The 15,041-nt window shown below is 46.3% G+C and overlaps 1 protein-coding gene across 2 annotated transcripts in view; it reads right to left on the bottom strand.

The window, feature by feature from the left end:
* Nucleotides 1-15,041, bottom strand: part of LOC120915276 (sulfotransferase 2B1-like) — a 37,710-nt gene that overhangs the window by 14,851 nt on the left and 7,818 nt on the right. For both annotated transcript variants that reach the window (XM_040325653.1, XM_040325652.1), the window contains exons 2-3: nt 13,280-13,421; nt 1,135-1,343 (exon numbers count right to left, since the gene is read on the bottom strand). In XM_040325653.1, the coding sequence (XP_040181587.1) occupies nt 1,135-1,343; nt 13,280-13,415 (345 nt within the window). In that variant the 5' untranslated portion in view covers nt 13,416-13,421. The remainder of the gene's footprint in view (nt 1-1,134; nt 1,344-13,279; nt 13,422-15,041) is intronic.

Here is a 15,041-nt window from a genome sequence, read left to right as displayed (position 1 = left end):
TGTGGAATAAATTTGATTGCCAATCTCGGACCAGGTCTTCTCATTCAATACCAGAACCTGATCTCATAAAATTCTTGGTGATAAAAGGGCACACATTACCACAGACACATCCCAACTTCGTGTGTAAGCCCTTACCAGAGGTTTGAAGGCTGTTATAGCTGCGAGGGGGGGCGCAACTCCATATTAATGCACATGGTTAAGGAATGGAATGACCAACAAGCTTGTATAGGTTTGATGGCCAGGTGTCGATAAACGTTTGACCAATTATGTAAGTTAAAGAGGTTGTAAAGGATATTACACAGAGTGGGGTCCCCTTCCGCCCCTCTCGGCTTCTTATCTTCTGTGTGTGCCCCCATAGCAGGTCACTTGTCTTGTGTGCACACCTATGGGCTCACTCAGAAGACAGGCCGTGTGTGTTCAAAGACACACACAGCCTGGCTCGGCCAACTCTGCCCAGTTCCCTACTCACAGTATTTGGTTGACAGCAGTAGGAGCCAATGGCTCCCGCTGCTGGCTCTGTGTCCTGTAAGGAGAGAAAAACAGACTAGCACTGAGTCCTGGGGACTACTATACTGGCGATTTGTTTGGTCATACATTGTGTGTATTTTTTAACCATGTATACCCCCTGTGTCGTTATCGTCATTTTATTTAATAAAATTGTTTTTTATTATTATTTACTTGTTTTGTTGTACACTACTTACATATACTACCAGTACCGTGATAGTCCAACAATGGCCCAATTACTCCCTCCACTTGGCTCTCTGGTTTGGGGACCTTATAGCCAAGCTCTATATATCTAGATCCTGGATGATGGTACGCCCCCTTTAAAGTGTTAATTTTTTACACCCTCAGAGGTTATATATCAATTAGACTAGCACTGATGCAAAAGGGCATGGCACTGGATCAGGATTGGACACATTTTTTTCCCTAAAGCAGCCCCCCTCAGCCCCCTAATACTTACCTGAGCTACCTCTGGATCCAGCGATGTTCATGACTGCCCTGTGCAAAACCAAGGTAAGTATAACATGTTTGTTATTTTTTTAGAAAAAAAATTAGACTTTCCAATCACTTTAATGCAAGGAAAGCATTGGTAAAAATATTGTCTTGGCTTTAAAACCACTCTAAGTAACATACCTTTGCTTTAGATGTGAAAAATGACTTTGCGAAGATGTGCAATGGTAAATGAGAGGTAAGGACTCTTGGAGGGGTAACATCTTTGATCTGTGACTGGCCCTCCAGAGTTTCAAACCAAGGAGATCGGAGCCAGATTGGAACACTATTACACCAAGTAGGATCCCCATTTGTCTTAATTAAGCTCAAGATCTCAATCATCCAGTTTGTGCCTGCAAAAAAACAGTCACAATAATTAGTAATATTAAATTATTGTATTTACACTAATTTTGCATAATCAAATATTCATGGGGCCTAATAGAAAATTTTTGATGAGGCCTCTCAGCGACGTCCCTTTGTGATACCTGGAAAGGTCAAATGTGTAATTGATCCACAAGGTCTGTCTAAATCAAGGACAGGCAGTAAGCGAGCTGTTGTTAAAAAAATATATATATGCACATCATTTTTTTGAAGGTAAATTATTAATTTATTTTTGGAGCCTGTAAAGCATTGTACCAGTGATCAGCAGATCGCTGGTGCCATGCAGGTCTCTTGAAAATCTGTCAGTGTATCTGTGTGCCCACACATCACGCAAATGTGTTGAAAAGAGAAGTCAATGAACTAGCATGGTGCTCCACAAACACAAGGGATGTTGAGGCTAGTTGTTCATTCACACACAGAGCTGTTACATGTTCCACCCTAAAAATGGGTGGAACAAGTAACATGTTCCCAAAGGTGAACTTATCCTTTAAAAGGTATATAAACCAGGACGTGGCCGTAAGTCAACCGGCATGACCGCACATACTGTAGCTAGCACAACAGTGATTCCCCCACACCCCCTCCCCCACACACACCTTAGCTACACCAGGCAACTTGTCGAAAAGGAGGAAGGAGAGGTCAGTTCGAGGAACACCCACATTTTCTGTGAGCTCTGCGAGATTTTACCTACACACAGTCAATAGGTTGTTAAGGAGCGCTGCATCCTTAACAAAGGATGAGTCATCAGCTATCAGTGGGCTTCCCCGCCGACAGCTGAATAAAAAAAAACATTGCCAAATAAAATTGCAATAGAATTTTTTTTTTAAATGGTGTGGGGGTCCTAGATCAAAATTAAGAAGAAAAAATGGTGTGAGGTCCCCTTAAAATCTACACCAGACCCTTATCCGAGCATGCAGCCTGGCAGGCAAGAAAAGGGGGAGGAATGAGCGAGCGCCCCCCCTTTTTTTTATGGTTCAGCAGGTGAGAACCTCCCTGCTAAACCATACCGAGCCACATGTACTCAATATGGGGGTGGTGCTTTGGGGCAGGGGGTCTCTTCCCTCACACCAATTTTTTTTAAATGGCGTTCCTAATCCATACTAGATCCTTATCCGAGCATGCAGCCTGACAGGCAAGAAAAGGGGGAGGAATGAGCGAGCGCCCCCCCTTCTGAACCATATCAGGCAGCATGCCCTCACATGCCTTTGGGGCTTGGGGCCATATTGATGGGGACAAGGGCCTCTTCCCCACAACTGTGGGCTGTGGGGAGTCTCTGGGCAGAGGGCTTATCGGAAGTTGGAAACCCCTTTAACAAGGGAACCTCCAGATCCTGCCCCCCCCCAATGTGAATGAGTAGGGGTACATTTTACCCCTACTCATTCACCAAAAAAGTGTCAAATAAATAAAAAAACACAGTTTTTGACAATTCCTATATTAAAAATAAAAAACACTGTCCCCCGATGTAGATCCATTGTCAATCACAATAGTCGCCACACCACCAGACCCCAAAGAAGAAAAGAAAAAAGCTTCACCAACAATGAAGGCTAGCTGCCAAATGCCTGCTCTGCCATTTGACAGGTCTTAAATAGGTAAGGGGCAGGGTCACCTGGCGACATCACCTGGTGGCACCGACCCCATGTGAAGTCACCGACTCAGCATCCACCGACTGGTGACATCACATGCAGCACTGTCACCAAGTGAATTTGCCAGGTGGCTCTGCCCCTTAACTATTTAAGAACAGTCAGACTCCCACAACCACAGCCCAGGGTTATCGGGAAGGGGCCCTTGTTCCCATCAATATGGGCACAAGATGCTTTGGAGTGGGGGGAAAGAGCCTCCCCCCCCACCCCTTCGCACAACCCTATGTTGCATGTATATGGCCTGGCATGATTTAGGAGAGGGGGGGTCCCCCCTTTCCTGACTTGCCGGGCTGCAGCTCGGACAAGGGTCTGGTATAGAAAAACATTGTCTTTTTAAACATTTTTATATTGTCGGTTATGGCTTGCAGCCGGGAAAATCTATTTAAATGTAATATTTTTTAATGTCAGTTTTGCTTCAGTAGGTTCTATACACGGTACAAATGCACCATGTTACAGGCAGACTAAGAGGACCCCCAGGCACTGTATTTAAAGGAATTGTCATGGACCTTGGAATGCAGAAGTGTTCCTCCTTGAAATCTGTTACACAGTGGGGGGTCTTCTGCCCTGTCTTAAGGCTCCAGACGGCTCCATTGTTCTGTGTCTGGCTATTGTTGTCATGGGCCTTGGAATGCAGAAGTGTGCCTCCTTGAAATCTGTTACACAGTGGGGGGGTCTTTTTCCCTGTCTTAAGGCTCCAGACGGCTCCATTGTTCTGTATCTGGCTATTGTGTACATTGATTGCCCCCTGGGGCTTCTGTATCATTACACATAATCGTCCTTCTAATCAAGCTATGGGACCAATCCCTGCTGACTCATTTTCAAGTCCTCATTTGCATGGCTAAGGAGGACCTGAAGGAGGACTACATGTACTTTACAATTGACCAATAGGAAAGCGGTTGTTGGGGGCGGGATATTCCAAATTCTGTATAAAAGTGTGTTGTGTACTTCCAATATAGGTCTTCCTGTTTGAACTTACATACAGCCTGCCTGGTGTTTGTTCTAATGGATTACGAACGGCACATAGCTGTAGTTCAGATCCTGGAGCCTTGGATGCGGTCATCCAAGGCTCCAGGATCTGAACTACAGCTATTTACAACCATCAGACAGCTATCGCAACCATCATATCGCAACCATCATATCGCAATTTACAACCATCATACAGCTATCGCAACCATCAGACGTTGCGATCTGCAAGCTGACTCACTAGTAGCAGAGGAGTGTCGGGAGAGCAGAAGCGAGCGAGCAAGGGTCTCGTTACAGGAATTTTTCATTTGTATTGTTTTAAGCATCATTAAAATCACTGCCCCTGTAAAACCGATACTTTTTTTTTAAATGCCCCATAGGGCAGTACACCAAACCCTTTTTTTATGGCCAATAACTTGCATATAAACCTTCAAAATGGGGACTTTAGATTTTTCAAGCTCGGGTCCCATTGAATTTAATAGCGTTTGCGGCTCGGGTCTGAACTTTTTACATGGTCAGGAGTTGTGCTGCGAACCGTACCGACTACTGCTGAGAAAGTAGAAAATACTACACCCTCCAGAACAACCAGCAAGTCGCACCCAAATCTATCAACAGGCACATCTCAACTGGGAAAATATGCACATATGCCTCATATACTGGAAATATGCCTACCTACTCTGCCCTGGCTAACCTGTTGGAGCATGGATCTCATGCTAACTTTCCCCCAAGTTACGGTTAAATACGGCTCTCTTTACACTACTTCATCCAGGGGTGGACTGACAACTCATGGGGCCCCCGGGCAATAGAAGATTATGAGGCCCCCGGGCTTACAGATGGCCACCAAGCCAGGAGGCATTACAGAGGCGGGGCAGCTAAAATCTCAGGATTTTCACATAAAAAAAAACACAGATTTTTACATACTGTCCCTGGTTTTAATGAGCCTGGCAACCCTGATGGGGCCCCCTAGTGGCATGGGGCCCTCGGGCAGTGCCCAAGTGCCTCAATGGTCAGTCCGCCCATGACTTCATCTCAGTTGCACGTTTTTTTTACAACTTTTCTCCTTTGATTTTTTCATTCACTTTTCTTTATCTCTTTTGTGTAATGGTACACCAAACATCCTCTGCTACGGTTACCTTATTTCACTTCTTCAAAGTTAATAAATGTTACAGTTTGTACATTAGCTCACAAGTTGATATTTTATAAGTAGCTCATAAGTAGTAGTAATGTGTAATATGCTGACCAGCTCCGTCAAAGAAATTCCTCTTATGACCAGGTTCAGGTCAGTGGCCAGACTTGAACCAAGTGGTCCCCCCCCCCCCCCACCTTGTGTCTCTGTGCCCCAGGTTGGCATGGTGTCCACCATAGCATTTGCATTGGCAAAGCAGTGTAGGACTGGCCATAAGAGGGATTAGTTTGATGCATGGTATGGTCAGCTTAAAGGGGTTGTAAAGTTCATTTTTTATTTTATAAATAGGTTCCTTTAAGCTAGTGCATTGTTGGTTCACTTACCTTTTCCTTAAATTTCCCTTCTAAATGTTTTTTTTCTTTGTCTGAATTTCTCACAATCTCCAGAAATCTCAAAGAACTGGAAGACTTTTGTAAGGACGAATGGGCAAAGATACCTCTAACAAGAATTGAAAGACTCTTGGCTGGCTACAAAAAGCGTTTGCAAGCTGTGATACTTGCCAAAGGGGGCAGCACAAGATATTAACTCTGCAGGGTGCCCAAACTTTTGCAGATGCCATTTTTTTGTTTTCTGTCATTTTGAAAGTGTACATGATGGAAATAAAATCTAACATTTTTTGACATATTATAAGAATGTCTAATCTGTAATTTGATGCCTTTTGGAGATTTTTCCATCTTTCCTTGGCTTCGTCATGCACATTAATACAAATTTTTACCTGGGGTGCCCAAACTTTCTCACTGTATATATATGTAGCAGGTACTTCTCCAGACTGATCTAATCTATTAGAGGATAGCAGTCTGCTGCAGCAGCGTGGGCTTTTTTTGCACCCCCCTTTCTCTCTTCACACACAGACTCTCAGAACTGCTTGTTTGTAAACTCCCTATTGGAAGTTGTCTGTAAACTCCCTATTGGAAGAGCCTGAGCCAATCATCAAGCAGCAGCAAAGGACTGTGGGGGAGGAGATAAAAAGACAGAGAAACTAGGCCAGAGACTTTTTGTGCCTGCACCCCATCAGGAGAGCATCTCCTGCACTCTATGTGTGTGTGGAATCGCTGCCTACCAAGGAACACACAGCCTGCAGCTTCAGTCCAGAGGAACAGATTGTTCATGCAGCTGCAGCCCAGAGGAACAGACTGTCCATGCTAAAGAAGGACACCCTGCAACAGCTCAAGGACTGAATGCCACCGCGACACACCTGCATCCAAGATCGATCGATTGCTATGGGGAGGACCGCTGACTGTGTACAGGATTTGGTGAGGGGGTGTTTTGTCCAGGAACCCTTTTCTTGTTTTTTATAAAATACCACATCCAAATATTGTCCACAGAGCTCCTACATTGCTGGTGAAGATAATAAAACACAAAAAACTTTGCCTCCAGGACATTACCGCGGTTGCTTTTAAAGGGGACACACCGCGGGTATTGAGAACATTTCACTGGGTGTGTATTAGAAGTGTAGTGGTTTGCTCATTTTGAGCCAGTGCTATTGTAAATTTAGAGGGAAGTCTGAGAGTTAGTTTACTCAGACATTTGAAATTTTGAGCAAATTTGGCTTCTGTTCCAGCCATGGCTGTGCTGTGAGTGACCACTATTGTTCGCCTGGGGTATAGTTGTTACTCCAGGCCAAGGGTGGCAGCAGCTAGGTCAAGGTGATTTGAGTATTATCCCTCGGCAGCCAATCAGTGGGGTTGACCGTCCCGCTGTGCATGCTGGGGAGGGGTACTTAAGGGACAGACGTCACTGGACTGGGGTCGTTGATCCTGAGTCTATGGTCCCACCACCCCCTGTGTGTGGCCCTCCTGGTCGGGGGTGCGTGCTCCTGTGATCCTGGCTCCGGCACAATATTGGTCTGGGGTTCTGATTTTCCGAGTAGGCCCAGTAGACAGATTGGGTCTACGCGTGGGAAGGTGATCCTGTGCTGTCTGTCCGAAGCGAGGACCCGCTTGATGAAGGACCTCTCTTGGAGCCGACTGAGCATGAGGCTGGTGTCTCAAGAGAGGCCTTGAACTTCATCGAAGGATGCACTGTTTACTGAAAAGGCTTGATGGTGATCGCCTGTCAGTCTCAAGTTCCACAAGAAGTTACTCTGGAGAGATCCGGGTGCTGAATCCTGTACTGTGAGGATTCTGGACCGAAAAGTGTCTATATCTATGGGAATGTCTATGGCAATAACTGTACCATTTTCCGTGTCACCCCGGCTGCTAGGCTAGTGAGAGAAACCTATCCGGGTGCAGAAAACCCATTCTGGCTAGAGTGGCGACGAAAGCTGTGTCACTAGAAGCAGGAGTGTTTCTGAATTGCAACTACGCACCTGAACCTATCTACCTGTTACCCTACCACCTCTTCATTCACTTCTTTCATCTTCTTGTCAAGTTCAGCAAATAAATCTTAGAAAAAGAAGTGCAAAGTGTGGATATTGAACTTTCTCAGCTCTCATCTAATACCCTGGAGGTAACATGCCGCCCAAAAATATCCAGCAGCTCCTCTGGGGGTAGTGCTACAGAAGCATTGTAGGCCGGCCTGGGGTTCCCCTTTAGCCACAGCATCCCACACACACCAAAAGTTATTGGGGAGTCTATTTAATCTGTACATATTCTTACCTATTGCTTTTGTTGTTTGCATATAGGTAGATTCAGGTAGGGGCGCGCTAATAGCCTAGCGTGTTTACACTACGCCGCCTTAAGTAAGAGAGGCAAGTACATGATTCTCAAAGCACTTACCTCCTTACTTAGGGCGGCGTAGTGTAAACGCGGCGGGCGTAAGGGCGCCTAATTCAAATGGGTTGGAGGGGGGCGTGTTTAATGGTAATGAGGCTTGACCTCACGTTTTTGACGTTTTGGGGGTACTGCGCATGCGTCGGGCACCTACATTTCCCAGTGTGCATTGCGGCTAAGTACGCCGTACGGGCCTATTGATTTCGGCGTGGACGTAAACAACGTAAATCCCGATTCGCTGACGACTTACGCAAACGACATAAAAATTTAGAATTTTGCGGCGGGAATGGCGGCCATACTTGACATTACTATTCCACTAGGGCCTAGCTCTAACTTTACGCGGCCTCTTACGTAAACGGCGTAAAAGTACTGCGTCGGCCTGGCGTACGTTCGTGAATCGGCGTATCCTCTCATTTACATATTCTACGCCGACCGCAATGGAAGCGCCACCTAGCGGCCATCCAAAATATTGCAATCTAAGATAGGACGGCGCAAGCTGTCGTATCTTAGATATGTTTAAGTGTATCTCTGTTTGAGCATACGCTTAAACATACGTCGGCGTAGATTCTGAGTTAGGCCGGCTTATCTACGTCGGCCTAACTCTTACTGAAGTCGGCCTAACTCTTACTGAATCTACCTAATAGTGTTCCTGACTGTTTTCTTTAAACTGTTTCAACAAAGTCCTGGGTACTTACACAAGTCCTGGTTACTTACACAAGTCCTGGCTGACTAATGTTAACCCGAATTCTATTTTTCTTCAAGTAAGCTACAAGAACTGTGTTGTGTATTCCTGCTGAGTTATTCCATTAATCACATTGCTAGGTGTGCCAGAGGGGCTGGGACAGTTCATTGTGGTTGAAAGGCAGAGTAATGCGGCGTACACACAACCATTTTTTCGGGTTGTAAAAAATTAAGTTTTTTTTTATGTCATTAAAAACGATCGTGTGTGGGCTCCAGAGCATTTTTCACAACATAAAAAATGGGCATTCAAAATTTCGAACATGCTCTAATTTTTCACGGCGTTTTTAACGTTGTCGCTTTTTACGTCCTAAAAAATGGTCGTGTGTGGGCTTTAACGACGTGAAAAAAACCTGCATGCTCAGAAGCTAGTTATGAGACGGGAGCGCTCGTTCTGGTAAAACTACCGTTCGTAATGGAGTAAGCACATTCATCACGCGGTAACTGACTGAAAAGCGCGAATCGTCTTTTACTAATACAAAATCAGCAAAAGCAGCCCAAAGGGTGGCGCCATCCGCATGGAAATTCCCTTTTATAGTGCCGTCGTACGTCACCGCGCTTTGCTAGAGCATTTTTTTTTTCACCATCATGTGTAGGCAAGGCCGTTTTAATGATCGTGGGTTGAAAAAAACTTTTTTTTCTAGGCCCTTAAAAACGTAATTTTTTACAACCCGAAAAACGGTGGTGTGTACGCGGCCTAACAGACTGAACAAACAAAAGCAGCTTCCAATAACCCCCTCTAATATCCAAAAAGTCCAATCACAGTGAAAATATGTGCAGCCTTATCAGTGCAGACCTATCAGTGCCCATCAGTACAGTCTTATCAGTGCCCATATCAGTGCTGCTTTATCAGTGCAATGCGGCTTCATAAAGTGCCCAACAGTGCAGCTCATTAGTGGCCATTAGTGCAGCCTCATCAGGAGCAACCAGTACCACCTATTAGTCCCCATCAGTGCAGCCTAATCAGGGACAACCGGTGAAGCCTATTAGTGCCCATCAGTGCAGCCTTATCAGTGCCCATCAGTGCAGCCCCATCAGTGCCCAATAGCGCAGCTCATCAGTGGCCATCAGTGCGGCCCATCAGGAGCAACCAGTGCAGCCTATCACTGCCCATCAGTACAGTCTTATCAGTGTCCATTAGTGCATCCTCATCAGTGCCCATTATAGTGGCCTCATCAGGGGAAACCAGTGAAACCTATTAGTTCAGACTATCAGTGCCCATATCAGTGCAGCTCACCGGTGCCCATATCAGTGCAGCTCATCAGTGCCCATCAGTATCTTAATTTCCATATTGAGCGCTTGGCACACGCACATTAGTAATAGTAACATAACCTGCTGTCCTGGCTGCTGGCTGGGGTTCCCCTCATGCTCCTCTCCCTCTCTCCTTCTTCTATCTCCCCGGACCTGGGAGAAGATTCAGTAAGGGGAAAGCCGTGCGAAGGAGGGTGGGCAGAGCATTCGACTCAGCCAGTCAGATTATGTGCAGCCGGTCTGGCCAAGCACAGCTGCTTATGAGGGTGCCAGTCATCATGGTCACTGCCCCCCATCCTCGCCGGCCAAGTACGCTCCATAAACTGCCCACAATATTTACAAGTGCGGCACTACAGCAAACCGGCCGCCGGGGCTGTATTTGTGCGGGAGGCGGCTGCGGGAACCAGGACTTAAAAAGATGGGACGGGGGGCTTTTTTCATGTGGGGGCGGCTTTTTTGCCACCCCCCGCAAAGTGCACCCTAGACCTGGGCCTTGTCAGCCTAGGCCAAGACACAGCACTGGCTGCATGGCCGAGTCGCCAGAAGAATGCCATTTCTATGCAAATGCCACAAAGTATCCCGCTTACAATACGCCAAACAGCAAAATTAAGCTTTTTGGCCAAAACCAGAAATACTACATTTGGATAGGAGTCAACAAGGCCTATGATGAAAGGTACACCATTCCTACTGTGAAACACGGAGGTGGATCGCTAATGTTTTGGGGATGTGTGAGCTACAAAGGCACAGGAAATTTGGTCAAAATTGATGGCAAGATGAATGCAGTATGTTATCAAAAATACTGGAGGAACATTTGCATTCATCAGCCAGTAAGCTGCGCATGGGACATACTTGGAAATTCCAACAGGACAATGATCCAAAACACAAGTTGACCTGTCATTGGCTACAGCAGAATAAAGTGAAGGTTCTGGAGTGGCCACCTCAGTCTCCGGACCTCAATATCATTGAGCCACTCTGGGGAGATCTCAAACATGCAGTTTATGCGAGACAGCCCAAGAATTTACAGGAACTGGAGGCTTTTTGCCAAGAGAAATGGGCAGTTTTACCCTCTGAGAAGATAAAGAGCCTCATCCACAAATACCACACAAGACTTTAAGCTGTCATTGATGTTAAAGGGGCAATACACAGTATTAAGAACTGGGGTATGTAAACTTTTGATCAGGGTCATTTGGGTAGTTTCTTCTGCCATTATGATTTAAAAAGAGTAAACACAGTTGATTGATAATAAATGGCTTCAGCCAAACACTAACCATGAGTGAAAGAAAAGTTTCTGTGTTATCATTCATATTCTCAGAAAAATGGACAAAAAAAATCATAAACTTATGAGCACAACTGTATATCCTTTTTTCCATGAGTGGTCTACTATTTGTGTTCTTAATGATATCTCACCTATTGCCCGAGTTGTGGTACTTAGTGATAGTCATCGTATGCTCTTGCGACTCCTCGCTGCATTAGATAACCCCCTCTGGGAAACTCCCCGACGGGGTTACCTTGTGGGCACGCTCCTGTGTCATACACCCGGTGGCCATAGCCGCCGAGTATATGACTTCGACCCACCCCCCGGTAGCCGCGTCATTGCATTTGATTTGATTGACAGCAGCGGGAGCCAATGGCTGAGCTGCTATCCATCTATCCAATGAAGAGCCAAGAAGCCACAGAAATTTGGGGCTCAGGTAAGTAAAATGGGGGGGGGGGGGGTCTGGGGGGCTAGACACTGCTGGGTGTTTTTTCACCTTGATGCATAGGGTGCATTAAAGCGGAGTTCCACCCAAAATTGGAACTTCCGCTTATCCCACTCCTCATCCCTTTACATGCCACATTTGGCATGTAATTTTTTTGGGGGGGGGAGAAGGGGCTTTAGGAGGCGTGGGACTTCCTGTCCCACTTCCTCCTTCCGCAGAGAGGCTGGTTAGGCGATTAAGCTTAACCACTTACCCCCCGGACCATATTGCTGCCCAAAGACCAGAGTACTTTTTGCGATTCGGGACTGTGTCGCTTTAACAGACAATTGCGCGGTCGTGCGACGTGGCTCCCAAACAAAATTGGCGTCCTTTTTTTCCCACAAATAGAGCTTTCTTTTGGTGGTATTTGATCACCTCTGCAGTTTTTAGTTTTTGCGCTATAAACAAAAATAGAGCGACAATTTTGAAAAAATGAATATTTTTTACATTTTGCTATAATAAATATCCCCCAAAAATATATAAAAAAAACATTTTTTTTCCTCAGTTTAGGCCGATACGTTTTCTTCTACATATTTTACGTAAAAAAAAATCCCAATAAGCGTTTATTGATTGGTTTGCGCAAAAGTTATAGCGTTTACAAAATAGAGGGTATTTTTATGTCATTTTTATTATATTTTTTTTACTAGTAATGGCAGCGATCAGCAATTTTTTTTTTCGGTACTGCGACATTATGGCGGACACTTCGGACACTTTTGACACATTTTTGGGACCATTGTCATTTTTATAGCGATCAGTGCTATAAAAATGCATTGGATTACTATAAAAATGCCACTGGCAGTGAAGGGGTTAACACTAGGGGGCGGGGAAGGGGTTAAGTATGCCTGGGTGTGTTCTTACTGTGGGGGGGGGCCTCACTAGGGGAAACACTGATCCTCGGTTCATACATTGTATGAACCGAAGATCAGCATTTCCCCTGCTGACAGGAACGAGAGCTGTGTGTTTACACACACAGCTCCCGTTCCCCGCTCTGTACCGAGCGATCGCGTGTGCCCGGCGGCGATCGCGCCCGCCGGGAACACGCACGGGAGTCGGGGGCGAGCGGGAGAGAGGACGTTATACTACGTGCTCTCGCCCAGCCGAGCCAACTTGCCGACGTATAACGGCGGTGGGCGGTCGGCTAGTGGTTAATCGCCTACAGCAGCCCATCCCTGTAGGCGATCGCCTAGGACACGTCACAGGTCCTAGGCGATCTCCTGTCCAATCAGACGGCGCAGCGCCGCATGCGCAGTGCCGCTCGCGCATGCGCAGTGGGTGCCCGGCCGTGAAGCCAAAAGCTGTCACGGCCGGGTGCCCACAGTTGAAATGAAGACGCGTCACTGGAACGCTGGAGGAGGTAAGTGTATGTTTATTAAAAGCCAGCAGCTACACTTTTTGTAGCTGCTGACTTTTAATAAACATAAAAATTGGCTGGAACACCCCTTTAAGGTAAAAAAGCACAAGGGTTTACAACCCCTTTAAGGATGACCACAGACACTTCAATACAAGCAATGCTCACAGTCACAGTATTGAGCCTCACCAGGATTTATCAAGCAATTGGATGTATGCTGAGAACCTTTGCTGTGTCTATTAGGAATGTGTGGATTACCAATGGTCAGATTAAATATTTCCTTTGTATGTAGAGTATACTGCATATGTGGTCTTTGATGGCATAATATACAATACCTGATTTAGGATATGTAACAATGTAGACATCATCATCTTGCACTTGGAATTCGTTTTCTGCAAAATTGAGACCTTCTTGGCTATAAGATCCAGGAGAGAAATTCACTCCTTTATATGTAAAATATTTACCTGACATTTGTATCTATGAATAATAAATAAAATAAATATTTGTTAAAACATCGAAATATAGCAATATAACGCATTCAGCAATTATAGAAATATAAACCCTGCCCCTATAACAGACGTGACCTCCATCCTCATATACACTATATTATCAAAAGTATTGGGACACGTGCCTTTACACCAGTGGCAGTGCGTCCATAAAGGGTGAAGGAATGCTGCCCCCCCTCTCCTGCTCGCCCCCTCACCTGTCACTCGCTGCTGCCGCCCCCTATTCATGTGCCCGGGCATATGAATTACAGTGGCGGCTTTTGTATGGAAGCACCTGATTAGAGCCGTAGGCTCTAATAGGCTTCCTGATTAGAGCCGTGGGCTCTAATAGGCTTCCAAAATGGTAAGCAGCGGGCGCAACGCTGTGCATTCGCTGCTTACTCAGTGTTGTGTTTGGAAAGCTTCCCTAACACTAACCCGCCTCTCAGTCAATCAGGTTGCCGGATATGTTACCTGTCACCTGATTGGCTGAAACGACAGGTGCTGTGATTGGACGCTGCCTATCAGGCATCCAATCATAGCAGAGACGGAAAGAGAGGACGGAAGATTAGAAGACATCGAGGAGCGTGGAGGACCGTGACCGGGGCCCCACGAGACCGGTAAGTGCTGGGTGGGGGATGCACAGTGGCAGCATTTGATGGGCACAGTAGCGGAAGTTGATGGGCACAGTAGCGGCAGTTGATGGGTACACTGGCAGCAGTTGATGGGCAGAGTCGCAGCAGTTGATGGGCACACTGGCAGCAGTTGATGGGCACACTGGCAGCAGTTGATAAGCACAGTGTCAGCAATTGATGGGTACAGTAGCTGCGTTTGATGGCACAGTGGTGGCAATTTATGGGTACAGTGGCTGCGTTTAATGGGCACAGTGGTTACGTTTGATAGGCACAGTGGCTGCGTTTGATGGGTACAGTGGTGGCAATTGATGGCGCAGTGGCTGCGTTTGATGGGCACAGTTTCAAGTCCTGAGCTACTAGCCAGGCCTTAAGGCTGCATTCACACCTCCGCGACAAGATACGCCGCGTACGCGGCGTATTTTGCCGCGAGTGTGTAACTTTTTTTTTTTTTTTTTTAACAAAGACTTCCCATTGCTTTGTATGGCCGAACGCCAATGCCGCCTGAAAGAAAGGTGTCGGGACTTTTTTTCAGGCAGCAGGCGTACGGCGTCTATGAGATGTGAACCATCTCATAGACAGCAATGGGAATTCTCCCCTCCAGCGGCACGAGCGTCCGGCGTTGGGCATTTTGTCGCGGAGGTGTGAATGGGGTCTAAGAGTTACTCGCCGCCAGTTGCCCCACCCAACCCGCCCCTTGTAAATGATCATATTTTATTCAGATCATACATGGTATGCAGGGTCGAATAATGTTAATTGGACCCTGGGCAAACATTTCCGTGCCCACTGTAGAAACACTACAGGAGAGGGTCAGAAAAACTGCAGACATACTACAGGAGAGGACCAGAGAGACTGCAGACATGACAAGGAGAGGGTCAGAGAGACTGCAGGCATGACAGGGAGAGGGTCAGAGAGACTGCAGGCATGACAGGGAGAGGGTCAGAGAGACTGCAGGCATGACAGAGAGAGGGTCAGAGAGA

Source organism: Rana temporaria, chromosome 10 (genome assembly GCF_905171775.1).
Source record: "Rana temporaria chromosome 10, aRanTem1.1, whole genome shotgun sequence".
Lineage (NCBI taxonomy): Eukaryota > Metazoa > Chordata > Amphibia > Anura > Ranidae > Rana > Rana temporaria.
This window is presented reverse-complemented; position numbering and strand designations above follow the sequence as displayed.